This window comes from Ochotona princeps, chromosome X (genome assembly GCF_030435755.1).
Source record: "Ochotona princeps isolate mOchPri1 chromosome X, mOchPri1.hap1, whole genome shotgun sequence".
NCBI lineage: Eukaryota > Metazoa > Chordata > Mammalia > Lagomorpha > Ochotonidae > Ochotona > Ochotona princeps.
The window spans coordinates 20706206-20721075 of NC_080865.1; the positions used below are offsets into that span (position 1 = coordinate 20706206).

Genomic DNA, 14870 nt, shown 5'->3' on the forward strand with positions numbered 1-14870 from the left:
TCACACACACACACACACTCACACACACACACACACACACTCACACACACACACACACACACACGATAGGGGGATTTATTTTCTGAAGGATACATCTTTGAGCATTATTGACCTCTTTTTTCCCCAATTTCTTTTGTAAATACATTTTTGTATTTGTTGAACTTTTCTATTTTCTCCATTAAAAGTTTTTATCACTATTGGAATACAATATTGTGCAATGAAGAAAATAGTCATGATTCCTGACCTCAGTAGAGCATATTGTTAAAGTACATGCAAGCAGTTAATCGAAATTTATTGCAATATTATATGGTGTGTGGTAAGAAAAATACAGAGTGCACCAGATAACATTAGAATGGTAAGTATATAATGTAATACCTATGCTGAAAGCTTTATTAAACCATTCTACCACATATTCATATATGGAAAAAAAAATCATGTTGTGTTCTATAAATGCACACAGTTTTTACTGGGCAAACAAAAAGTAAACTTACAAAAATCAAAAACAACACAAGAGTCATATCTTCCGGAACTTAGTGTCAGATATGGACACCTGCAGGAGCTGTCCTGGTCTCCAAGGCAACTGAAGGTAAAAATATAAATTGGTCAATGAAACAAAACAGCAACTGGATTTCTTCGGAAGAAATAAACAGCATGTTTAAGGCCATGAATCCAGAGAGAGTTGGTGTCATAGCTGATCAATTCACCTGCTGTGGCACTCGCATTCTATATGCGGGATGGATGGAGACCTGGCCATTGCATTTTTGATCCAGTTCCCTGCTAATGCACCTGGGGAAAGCTGTGGAGGATGGCCCAAGCACTTGGGACCTTGCACACATTAGAGACCCTGTCCTAGCATGGCTTAGTTCAAAAATAGCTATGACTTTTGTCGGTTGGTCTCTCTCTCTCTCTCTCTCTCTCTCTCTCTCTTTCTCTCTTTCTCTCTTTCTCTCTTTCTCTCTTTCTCTCTTTCTCTCTCTCACTCACTCACTCACTTACTGCATTTCAAATCAATAAGTGATTCTTAGAGAATGAGAGGGAAGGCCAGCACTGTGTTTTAAAGACGCGACTGCCTGTGATACTAGCATCCCAAATAGCTTCCCGTTCTTATTGTGGGATGTTCCACTTCTGCTCTAGATCTCTGCTGATGATCTGGGAAAGCAGTGAAAATGGCCCAAGTGCTTGGGGGCAGTGACACCCATATGGGGGACCTCCGTGAATTTTCTGGCAACTGGCTTTGGCTTGGAAGCTATCTCTGTCTCTCCATCCCTGTATCTTAGATTTTCAGATAACTAAGTGATTTGAAGAGAGACAAATAAATATATTTTATGCTGGGAAATGTATTCAAAAATATTCCCTGAATCTAGAAGAGAAAGTAAATGCCACCAGCAGGTACTATAGTATGAACACAATTTCGAAACATACTGAGGAATATGTTCATCCCTGAAGGCAATAATCACTGAGGAACATTAAGCAGAGAGCCATAATTTCCTTTTCAAGATGATACATTGCAGCTGGTTTGCAGATAGATTATGGATGCCTGAACTCCAAGCCTAAAAGCTCCCACTGTCCTAGAAGCAAGACACCACAATGACCTTAAGTGGTGTAGCTACAGTGGGGAGAGTTAGGAAACGGTAAGAACTAACTGACTAATTAGGTGCAAAGCAATGAAGGACATGCTAGAGAAAAAGGAAATAACAGAAATTATACCTAATACAGGATATGTGTATGTATGTGTATATATATATATATATATATATATATATATATATCCACATATATATACACACATGTGTGTTTATGTAATTTGTATGTATGACTGCATGTGAACTGAAATTGCAAAATAGAATGAAAAATTGGACAGTCGGGAAGTGACAAGGGGACATACAGTGACCCTATACTTGGTAGAGTGATGTTCGAAGAAGGATTCCACCGTAAAATGTCTAGTAGGTCAATGCACATCCAAAGCAAAATCTGACCATCAGAAGTAGCGTTGCGAGTTGCCAGCATGTGAGATGTAATTGAACATAAGCATATGGGTACAGTTAGAAGCAAAAAAAAAATGTAGGTCAGAATGTTCAAGAAGTCAGCATTTGTGGTACAGTAAAACCATTGAAAAGCCCTCCCCAGTCCTATAGAGTCACTAGCTTCCAGCTGCTATTCACTTGGCCCAGATGCCTTTTACTTACTGTTGTTCAAGCAACACTTAAATGGAAGTGTTGTGTTATGGAAGCATGGTGATTCTGTAATCTTTTCAGCTTAAGAGCCAACATATATATTAATATAATATTAAATAATATCCCATAATATAAAACCCAAGAGTGTTTATAATCTCCAATCAATGCTTATGGGAAAGAGACACATGTTGTCCCAGATAATCATGCCTGTCTAATACATTTTAAGGGAAGTTAGTTCACATTATGCAAGACTGACTTAATTCCCAATGCATTGTCTGCCTCATTCTGTACTTTGACAGTTACTCTTTGAAAGGTGAACAGATCCTTGAAGGAAGACTTCACAATAAGTTCAGCTCGCTATTTATATTTGAAAAGCATTGAATTATCCTAATCATACTTAAAGTAACAATCAAGATTAATTGCAGCTATATTAGGATTACTTATTATTTGTTCTACTTCAGCAGTAAGCGAAATCCAATTGTACAGACAGTTTCTGTAATCTAAATTGTCAAAGAAACCAGGAGGGGGCGGGTAGGCGAGGGCAACACACAGGCAAAGCTGGTCAAAATACTATTCAAAACAAATCCTTAACCAGATAGTTATCTACAATTGTGTTTTTGAAAAACAGTGATTCTGAACAGATTCTATGTGTGTCTCACTGGTAGAAGTGGATTATGTGCCTTGAATTGGATTGTGATGACGATGACCCTATTCTAAGTAAACCAAATCTCTTCAACTACATAATGAGATCAGGAGGAACATTTGCCTGGCAACAACAGATTGCAGTGCCTGAGATGCTTTTGCCCATGTTTTTCTCCAGCCTCTTTCCTTGATGTTCATGATACTGTGGCTTTCTTTTCCTGCAGTGTTCCCTGATCTGGTAGTTCTGTGTGCTAATTGTATTTTCTTATTCATAGATTTTATTTTTATGAGCAGAGCTGAATGAGTGGCAGGAAGCTGCGAAATCTGTCTTACAAAAAGGTGATTATAGAAGAGTCCAGAATATCTTCATTTGCTGTACAGCAGGATTGTGGCAAAAAAAAAAATTAAGTATTTACGCTTCTGACTGATTCATTCTTTCTTCTTTTTAGGCCGTGAGGAGGCAAAAGTTGCTTGAACAGAGTATCCAGTCTGCCCAAGAGATTGAAAAATCTTTGCACTTAATTCAGGAGTCCCTTGAGTTCATTGACAAGCAGTTGGCAGCTTATATTGCTGACAAGGTGGACGCAGCTCAAATGCCTCAGGAAGCCCAGGCAAGTACAGTAGAGAATGCCCTTCGGAGCTTTATTTTCTTTATGATGTGAATCATCTGTTGCTTAGTGTTTAACTAAAAAAAATCTTTTAGCTAGTTGTGCAGTGTGCAGGGGGTTATTTTCATTGTCTGATTTGGCTATTTGAAGGTAAGGGAGGGGAAAGAAGATTGGTACTCTTACACTTTATTTTTTTGAAGTACGTAATGTAGGAGTTCAAAATAGTGATACTTACAAGGCAAAGCGCCAAGATGTGGTGTGTATCAGTCATTTTAAACTATAGTTAAACTAAAAGGAAACTATAGCAATGTAAATGACAAAATATTTTATAGCACTGTCGAAACAGTTTTACAAGTTTTATCATCAACTCCTCTTTGTTATATAGAATCACAAGGCATGTGATCTCTGGTTCAACATTAATGTGTTACAAGTAGTGAACAGTATATAATGCACTGTATTACTTTATGCATGATTATGCTGATTGTACTCACATGCACACACATGCCTACAGCACTTCAGTCAAGATTATGAAATAATTTTGAACTTATTTTCTAGAATGTGACTTAAAATAGTAGTGAAAGAAACCTAAGTCTGCAGTAGCTGTAGTGGATTTAGATCACTTCAAAAGGTATCTTCTATTTGGGAAGTATTTTAAACACTTAAAAGCCTCATAGACATTATTTATTTAGCATCTTCAGAGTTGCTTGCCAATAAACAAATACAGCTGTTTTTCAAATTGTGTTTGCTCACAATCTGGACAAGCAGATACAACAGATCTGAATGCTATGATGTTAGGAGCATTCAAAGGTTATGTACAAATCCTAGAGGAGTTCTCCCCAGTGATTGGTTGACATTCCTAAAGTTTTGCACTCCTCTATACATTCTGGGTTAAAATATCAGATCTCTTTGATTACAAAAAAATTGCAGTATAGTGAATCACAGCCAAATTGGTGCCCAGGATTTCAGTGGACACAGTAGTATGGATTTATTTGCATAACACTTAAATTTCACTAAGAAAATCCCTGAGAATGTGGGGGCAGGGTAAAGGCAGTTTTGACAGACTTTAAAAGGCCTAGCTAGGGTAAAGGAATTCTTGGAATATATTCTGTTATATCAGAGGACAAAGAAAAGGAAGCAGTGGGGGAACCAGATAATAAAATCCTTATCATAGTGCTTTACTGGGCAGTGAGTAAATACTGCTAACAAATGGAAGATAACAGAAAACATACTTGAGGATTTTAACATTTCCTTTGTACACATTTTTTCAATTGACACATGTCTGTTCAAGTTCTCTAGCATGAAGTGTTCTTCACTCTGTCCCAATTGAAGGCACATAAAAAATTTAAGGCTTTACTAAAAATGAGTAAAGAGGAATGCAGAACATAGTAATGAATTGAGAACTACATGATTATAAACCAAATGCAAAGTACAAGTTCATTTTTAAAATGTTTAATTTTTGTGATATGACAGAGAAATAGAAATCTTTGTTTTAAAAATGTTCATGACTTGCTTAAAAGGAAATAATATGAGTTCTAAATAGTTTAAATATTATTAATTTGTACCTTAAAAAATACAAGGTCAGGTTTTATATTTATTCAGGGTCCTTGAATGAAACTAAGAATAGAAAATATTCCCGTCTGTTTTCTAAGTATTTTATACACATAAAACTATGGATACTTATGCAGTACTATGTGTTGTCTTGCAACATATATCCTAGTAGCAAACTTGAGAAAACTAATTTTAGAAAAGAAAAGCCTTGTTCATTTGAAAATTTATGACATGAAACTCTGTTTTCTTTTGATTAGCTATGGCTGCCAGATTCCATACACATGAATATAATATACTTAGTTTGTGGAAGCATAATATAAAATATTATGATTTTTTATTTCTGAGAATTCACTGGTAACAATATTAAGTATAGCAGTTGAGAAGTATTTGCAACTAACAATGCACAGTTAACAATTCTCAAATCTATTTTAGGAAAAAGATTTTAGAATTACTAAGAGGCTCCTCAAAGCTGGTTTCTATGCATTTCTGATGGCGCTTGTGTTTTGAAGACAATTCTTGTCATTGAATCCATCTAATAGTAATAAGTAATAGCTTAAAATGTTAGCTACCTGAAAATTATTGAACTATTATTCTCAGATTTGATTCTAAGAAGATGACAAGTGAATTGGTTTAAGGAACAGAGTTATCAAGAACTCAGATTTCCTTCAAAGATTGCAGTTCTCAAAGCTCAATTTCTGACTCTGAAGAAAACAAATAAATGAAAGACAGAGGTTGTGAAAGAAGAAATGAAGCACACTAAAATTTTATTATACTATACTATAGTTTTCAATATAGAGATGTATGCAAATATAGTTTTGATTAGGGATGATGTTAGTGTTTTTGTATTAACAAATCACATGTTCATGTAAATGTGGATTTAATCCTCAGTGTTCGACATGGGGCAACATTAGGAGGCCATCTGCATATCCTCATTAAGATCAACTGGGTGCTTTATTTGATTATTTCATTTTAATGTGAATAGTGGCAGGAGAATTACTGGGGTCTGTACCCTAAGAGTCTAAGTGACATGCATTTCTTGTCACCTAGATACCTGGGCACATGGCAGGCACTCATATGTACATGGCAGCAAGCTATCTTAAAGGCAGGTTGCAGATATCGAATCTTAGAGTTGTGGTGTTGACAGGAAAATAAGGCCTCTATCTATCATTTTACCGATGAAGAATACAAATCCTTCTGAAATGAAGAGATTTGCCCAAGAGCAAAACATTGATTCTTCCTAGAGCCAATAGCAGAGTTCAAGTTGATTAAATCCCAGGCACAGGTAAGGAAGCATAAAAAAAAAATGTGGGTTTCAGTTCCTTCCTAATTCATATATTATTATTCTTGGTTTCCTCTCTTTGGTACTATATAACTTAATTCATTATTGAGAGAACAAAATGAATGGCATTACCATATTTAGCAGTATTTTAAATATCTGCCTGGATTCTCTGTCAAATACTGTTCACACAGATTTGTGGATGTCTGACTCCACCGTGTGGTGCACTGATAGTTTTGCTACTAAATTTAAATTTGTCAATAGAACCTTACTTTTCTGCATTTTAAGAGTGTTTAAGAGCTTTCATTATAAAAAAATATTGAGCAACCATGTAAATCATTAATAACTTTCACATGCAGTTTTATTGTATTTAAAAGTAGATGTAGACTAAAATACTTCCACTCATGTATATTTGTAACTACAGGCTGAAAGGAGCTTCCTGCCTCTGAAGACATGTGTCGGAACTGCTAACTATAATAATTAGAAAGCTTATCACTTGCATTCTGAATTCGATGAAAAAATCCTGTATTTTGTTAAAGCTTAAATAAGATATTTTAAACAGCCTAATTCCTTGTGTTAAGGATATCAGATGATCTATGATTATTCTTAATCAAAAATTAGCCTTTCACCAAATCATAGTTTTAAATCATATAACTTTCTACTACAGCCCAATGAAAGAAAATTTTAAGTGCGAAGTTATGTTAGTCTTACTGGCTCAAAAAATTAAGCCAATGTGAAAGACACTTTTACATGTAAAAATAAAATCTTGTGAATATATAATCCAGAAACTTAAGAAGTATTTTGAAATGACTATGATTGAAAGTGTGAAGAAAAAAACCTTTATTTGAAACAATTTTTAAAATAAAATCACAGTTGTTTAATTGAAAAAAAAGAAAAAATTTGCAAATCTGTAGCTCTTGACTTGTTAGCTTCCACAATAATATTCTGAAGCAGGGAGGTTTTGTTTTGGCATCTGAGATCCAGTATCAAAAGACCCTGCACTCCAGTCAAGTCAGAATCTCAGGGTAGAATTGGTAATTAGAAATTTTGGAAACTCTCAGTTGTTTTAATGTAAACCCAAGGTTGAGAGTAACTTTGATGAGCTTATTTATATTCATGACTAATTATTCCTCAGTCATTTTTAAAAGGATTCTGATCTGAAGGTGAGTTAGCATTCCAACTGGAGAGAATCAGAGTGGCAATCAAACTACTGGTAACTTGCTCATATTTTAATTGACCCTTCAGTCTTACTGGGAGCTTAGTAATATATAACTGATAACTACTGCATAAATGTACTAAGTTAGATGGAATTTTCACTCTGCCCGTTAAAGGCACATGTAGGCTTGCCAGTTGCATGTTTGTTATGATTTAAGGGTTTGGGGTGAAGGGGGGGAATCCCAGTACCTATGAAATTGTGTCATGTAATGCAATGTAATTAATGAATAAATGAATATTAAAGAAAAAAAAAAGATGTAGTGCAAAATTATCTTGGGCAGCAGAGATAAGCGTGAGGCAGAATTCAAAAAGTACATAAATGAATGTTACATAGGCACGGATTTTTAAAAAGTTTTACATCACTGAAGTTTTTCGTAAATTCATTTTAACATTCAGTTACATGCATTTATTATTTAGTGTTTACTTCTGATTCTACAAGCTTTTTAAATTAAACTAATATTCTTAAATAGTTGCTAAAAGAAATCTCTAATTCTGAAGCTTACAAAGATGCTTCAAAATACACTTTTATCTCTTCCAGTAATTTCCATTTCAGACTTTCCAGTACGTAAGTAAAACCTAAGCTGGTAGCTGTTGAAATTCTCCATGTTGCTCTGTAGTAATAATACAGATTTGTAGAGAGCATAACCCTTTACTGAAGTTACTCCAAGAAGCAGTGAGTACTCCCTAGTAATGTCAATAATTTATTCTTTGCTTTTCTTCCACAACTTTGACACTCTCTTTTGTAACCTCCCATTTGGTAAACTTATACGCATCAATTAAGGCAAGAAATCACAATAATTTAGGGAACAGAGTATTATAAAGGCAAGATTCTCATATTAAAAAAAAATTGAAAACACTGGTGTGTTTTGCTCCGCAACATCAGATCTGAGATTTTAAATTCCATGAAAGATGACAATTTCTCCTTGCATCTCTTTATTCCATCCAGTTTGCAAGGTAGCTAAAATTCAGTGTATGTAAACAGAAAACTGGGACTTTCTTTACAAAAAGAACTTGTTCATTTAAACTTATGATAGTAGCTGCATGTGAATAGAAATCATAAGTTCTTCTGGTGTATTGTAAAAAGCTCTTGTAATTCACTTTAAATATATTTTCTCACATGTAAATGTAAGCATTCCAAAATATCAAAGTCTGTCTTAAAAAATAAAACCTACATATGAATTTTAGTCTGTCAGATTCGATTCATGATTTCAGTAGGAAATAATGCAGATTTTTTTAGGCACATTTGATTGCCTCATGACTCCGAACAATGTAGCTTTATCACCCACTTGCCCGATTTATAAGTTAGACAGTGTAAAGCAACATAGAGGAATTCTTTTAAGATTTTTGTATTAATTCCCAACTTAACCAAATACACACAAATACAAATCTAGTCCATATTTGAATTCGAGTGCTAAAACCTAACACCCCTAGTAGAATATTTTTCTTTTTACGAGGCAAAGTAAATATGGTTGTAAATATTGCGTAAGTCCAATTAACTCTAGCTCTATAGTACCATTGAAATGCTACTCATTTGTTTAATATATACACTCATTACTCCTTAATTTAGAATTGTATAGTAATTCTGACATATTGAATAGTGTGAGAGTCAGAAGCAAAATAGTCAAAGGATAAAAAAAAATACCCCACATTGTTTACTGTACTTGGCACAATTGCATTGTCTTGTTCTCATCAGCTGTATGATGAAATACACATCTTTCAAATGACCAACTCAGAAGTGTGTATCTTAAGTCTACAGTTAAATTACAGTGTTCAGTTTTGAAAATCTTTCTACAGATTGTAAATACAAGAACAGCATCATATTATGGTCACAGTGAAGACTTTTGCAAACATCTACATATGCTGAGACAGTTTAAATTTGACCCATTTTCCTGATATCCTCTTACACAAATGGATGCTTACTCTAAGGATGGTTCAGAGAGACGGGGTGAAAGTAAAATGCCCACTCAGATAACACTCGGTGTAACACTCCTTGTTTTCTGATTCCTTTGGTTTATTTCGTTGCTCCCTCTGGCCTCCCCTCTTCCCTACCCATTGAAGTTTGGCTATGGAAGAACAGGACGGCCTAGAAGAGTTCCAATGAAATATTTTTCAAGTGCATTTAATTTTGCAAATATTATGTTCCTAACTATATGACAGACAAATGTGATAGTATGGAAAAGCTCAAAGTGGCCATTGTCATAATGCTTCTCATTAGATAGTGCAAAGGGAAGAAGGAAGTCAAGAGATTGCTAGCCAGCCAAGCTCTCCATAATCATCAGGAATAGATATTGATATGTAATTTAATCATGACATCTTATCATACTTTATGATATTGTAAAAGAATGAGCCTTGGGAACACTTCTCAACTATGGTAATGAATACAAAATGAAATATTTCACATGAAAAATAGAAAGGAGTTACCTATTCCAATCTCTGTGTATATTACATACTTCTCATATGTATTTCCAGAATTTTCAAAAGCATCATTGTAACAACTGATTGAAGTGGTAAGTCTTGTAACAGCTGTTTGAAGTAGATAAGGCTGGAGATAGATCTGACCTAGACATACTAGTGTGTAGGCTGATGTGGAAGACAGAATGAGCCAGACGATGTACTGGCAGGCACACACAGGAAACAGGTCTGGGATCATCTCAGATGAGATTTTTTTGAGGGTCCCTCCCTCCCTCCCCCAGTTGAACCATTGGACTCAGATCTCCAACCTTGGGAAGAGTGGCAGGACCTGTGATCTGATAGTGGAGTGCATGTGTCTGACCCAGGCCTCCGCAGTTACCGAAGATGGTACAGTGAACAGCATACCCAGATGCACATGGAGGATTGGGCAGCTCATTGGAGCCTGCAGAGGACATCTGGTACCATAGCAGAGGAAGATGGGCAGAACAAATTGGTCTAATGCCCCAGCAAAGCTTAAAGGCAAATTTCTGGGTGAATGGAGACATTGGGGTGGACTGTGTCAGCCAATGGAACTTGGAGATTTCCTCATCCTTGGATCTGCCAGATTGACAGCATGTCAGAACTATCAAAATCACTTGAACAGAACCCTCAGCACATGCTCCACCTCAGGGACTCTGGGGGTGATGTTAGGTAACCATTCCCCATCCCCAGGTGCTGAGGCAGTTGGGAGGCTGGGTGTGGCTTCCCCACTTGTCTTCCACCTCTGCCCAGATACAGAAGAAGATAAGGAAGGTGTGGAAACAGTGGTCTCACCTGCTTTCCTCTAGACTTGACACTTCCTACCCTAATCAATTATGCAAACTTCATCAAAAATAAGAATAAAAAAAAGAAATATTTGAATAGTACCTAGATACATGAGGTTTAGAGTAAGCACCAGACATAGTTGCAGATGGAAATTAGGCATCTTCAGTGATTGATGGGTACGTTGAAATGGCAGTATAACTTTAGAATTAAAACATAAATTGTTTGATATGTAAATTACACTTTAGTAATTTTCAATATAGAAAAAACTAAGTTAATATTTATTTGAAAGACAAGGGGCCTAATGTGGTAGCCTAGTGGCTAAAGTCCTCACCTTGCATGCACCAGGATCCTATATGGGCTACAGTCCCTATCCTGGCTGCTCCACTTCCCAGTCTGTTCTCTGCTTCTGGCCTAGGGAAGCAGTTGAGGATAGCCCAATAGCCTCGGAACCCTGTACTCATGTTGGAGACCAGAAAGAAGTTCCTGGCTCCTGGCTTCAGATCGGCTCAGCTCTGGCCATTGTGGCCACTTGTGGCATGAACCAGGGACTGGAAGACCTTCCTCTGTGTATCTCTCCCCACCCCCCAAAAAAGAAGGAAAAAGAGGTGTAATGCGAGGAAGGAAACCACACTTCCTCACTTTCCTGCTGCTACCCAGTACCCTTTCACCCTCCCCTCTCTTTATCAGTTTTACTGTCATAATTTTAACCCCTCCATATTTACAGGCTTAATTCACTACAGATCATAACTGTAAACAACCAAAAGACAGAGAGACCTGCAGTTCCCCAGGAGTATAAATGACAGCTGAAAACCTCACTCATAGTCCAATAAGACTATTTCATTTCTATACTTTTTGTATTCTATCTGAACTGCCACTTGCAAGAAAGTCTTAGTATATTTTTGTCAATTCTGTAAGAAAAATTTATATATGGCTATATCTCTTTAGGATGCAATTTCAAAATGTATTTTTATTAAATATATGTGTTGATTTGTATTTAAAAGGTCAATTTATAGAGTTGGGGGAAAGAAAGGATGTGAGAAAGAGAGAGACATAGTCCATTGGCCTTTTCATTCCGCAAGTAGCTTTAGTTGCCAGGGCCGGGCCAGGCTTGAGCTAGGAAGTCAGATTGCCATCTGGGAATGCAAGAACTTGCACATACTTCTGCATTCCCATATGTATTGTCACACAGCTGGATTGAAAGTGGAGCAGCCAAGACTCTTCCTGGCTGTCCTTAGGGGACACTGGCATCACAGGCAGCAGATTAACGTGCAGTGCCAAATCACTAGCCCCTACTTCAGCATTTTTTGATTGCTGGTAAACATTACCACTGCAGGTAGGATACTGCTTTAGATGCCTGAATCCCATCTTAGGTTTCCTGGGTTCAAGTCCTAACAGCACTCGTCATTATGGCTTCCTGGTAATACATGCCTTTAGAAAGATCTGCTACAAACTCATGTTTGAGCCTAAGTAGCCAAAAGCAAGGCTTAGATTATATTCTGGTGGTCTGTTTTCTGCTTGACCCAGTGCGGTTTTGCAGTCATTTGGAAACTTAAGCAGCAACTCTAAGATACCTCACTTGCTCTACCTCTGAAATCAAACTTACAAAAAAAGTAATTTCATAAGGTTATATTTTTCCGTTTCAATTATTAGTCTCAACGTAATACCTTTTGGTATTTTCAGTTGGTTTCTCATTAGCATTTTCTGTCTTTGACTTCAAAAAAAAGCTCCAAGAATTACTTAGTGTAGTTTTATTTATTCCATTAAGTATTTGAGACAGCTAACAGCCTAATTTAGCTTGCCATTTTCTGCCATTATTTGATATATGAGTATAGTCTGAAGAGGTAAAGAATGATAAAAAGTCCTCCTCTCTGCTCAGTTAATTGTAAAGTTCTGTATTGGAAATGTCATTAAAGTTTGATTGGTTTTTCTATGATTTTGCCCTTTATCATCTTTAATAGAAAAGTGGTTATTTCCATGTCAATTGTTGTACCTTCCTACTTTGGATTTATAGTATTAATTATGAACATAATTTCTATCTTGTCAGACACTGCAATTTTTATTTTCTGTGATGTCATGATGATCTCGTTTGCTTTGTATAGTTTCACTTTTACATTAAATAGAGCCTCATGATTCTACAAAGTATTGTCTGTAGCCTTCTAAGAAAGCATACATTTTCTCTGCTTTATGTTCTTTCACTTTGTTCAGTTTATTAAATTCTTCATGGAAGATGGACACTTTCATGAGATGTGTTCAGTTTTTTTTCTTTTACTTGTCATTTTTTATTAGAGATATTTTGGTATGGAGGATTATCCACTCTGTGTGGAACTTTGCATAGTGTTCTGTCATTTATCTGTACCACAGTAAGCCTGCTCTATAGTACTCAGAAGCTATGTTGTTCTGGAATGAGATTCTGATAATGTTAGAGGTTGGCCAGGGTATCTTAAGTACAAAATAAAAATTGTTGGGCCTTGCGCAGCAGCCTATTGGCTAAAGTTCTCACCTTGTATGCACCAGGATTCCATATGGGTGCCAGTTCTCAGCCCAGCGGACCCACTTCCCATCCAGCTCCCTGCTTTTGGCCGGGGAAAGCAGTAGAGGATGGCCCCACACCTTGAGACCCTGCACCCATGTGGGAGACCTGAAAGAGGTTCCTGGCTCCGGGCTTCGGATTGGCTCAGACCTGACCATTGTGGCCATCTGGGGAGTGAATCAGTAGATGTAAGATTTTTCTGGTTCTCCTTCGCTGTAAATCTGCCTTTCCAACAAAAATAAAGATTTTTCTAAAACAAAAGAAAGGTCATCACCATTAAAAATCATTAAAGTTGAAGAAACGATGGTTCTACATCATATAAAAGAGCTCAACATAACTTAAGTGTATTAGTGGAAAAATATCTTAGTATTATTCTTATATAGAGACATTTCTAATGAGTCAAATATATTGTATACAAAATAGCCAGTGGCTGAATATATATTGGAAGCCAAAACTATGTACATATTATGCAACTTCTTACAACATTATTATGTATTAATATGTGTTATATATATTAAATAGATACAGTCTTTTACTTAAATGTTCCTTTTGCTCTTTTTGGTAGAACATATCATGCAAACAGATTAAATAGTATATTTAATTCCTATATTAAGACACAACAACTCAATTCATTGATAAATATAATATATACATTCCAATTGGCTCCATTTTGGGAAATTACATAAAATATCACGCTTATATTTATCTCTACCATCTTAATTTATGCTAGAGATAAATCTGCTAGGATATAAATTAATATGCTAGGGATAAATATAAGATATAAGCTAGATACAAGTATAAGCATATAAGTTAACTCTGTAGTACTTATAATCAAATGACAATATTATTGATTGATTGATGTTGGCAAGTCAGATAAACAGAGAGAAGAAGAGAAACAGAGGAAGATCTTCCATCTGCTGATTTACTCCCCAAATGGCCACAACAACCAGAGCTGAGCTGATCTGAAGCCAGGAGCCAGGAGCTTCTTCTGAGTCTCCCAGGCAGGTGCAGGGTCCCAAGGCTTTGAGCCATCCCCAACTGCTTTCCCAGGCCACAAGCAGGGAGCTGGATGCGGGATGAAACAACTGGGAAATGAACTGTGGCATAAAAAGCTACATCATTGGGTATAGATTTTACTTTCTTCTCTGCTATACACTGACCAATGCAGGTATATAATAGGTTATGAAAACAATGTATGAAAGTCAGTGTAGTTGACAGCTAAAGATAGAAGGATTTTCCAGACATTCTATCTACAAATTATGGTAAAATTTCATTGCTGCTTGCCATCTTCATTCCCAGTTTAGGTATGAGGAAATTGAAGCTCAGAATGGTTTTATGCTTTGCTCAAGGTTGAATGTGAGATGTGATTTGTTATTATGAGGAAATTATTTCGTTATTATGTCATGAGAAAATCAGTGTGGTTCATTCAAGCTATTGCTTCCTTCATGCCCCAGATTGTCCTCCTGTCTCATTCCTTTGGTGTGTGAAAAAGAAACACCTCTCCTGTCAGTATTTTCCATTGGCTGTATGTTGTAGTATTGACTTAATCTCCCTTATTTTTCACTGGATTTTTCTGAGTAACTTCTCACATTTGTAAAGAAATAATTTTAGTAGTTGTCTCCTTTTTCATTGTCTTAAATCGTATTGAAATCTGGTAGACC

The 14870-nt window shown here is 36.2% G+C and overlaps 1 protein-coding gene across 5 annotated transcripts in view; it reads left to right on the top strand.

Annotated features, from left to right (window-relative positions):
- The window catches only part of DMD (dystrophin), a 1951117-nt gene that overhangs the window by 723983 nt on the left and 1212264 nt on the right, over positions 1-14870 (top strand). For all 5 annotated transcript variants that reach the window (XM_058659083.1, XM_058659078.1, XM_058659079.1 and 2 more), the window contains one exon: positions 3266-3427. In XM_058659083.1, coding sequence (XP_058515066.1) covers positions 3266-3427 — 162 coding nt within the window. The remainder of the gene's footprint in view (positions 1-3265; positions 3428-14870) is intronic.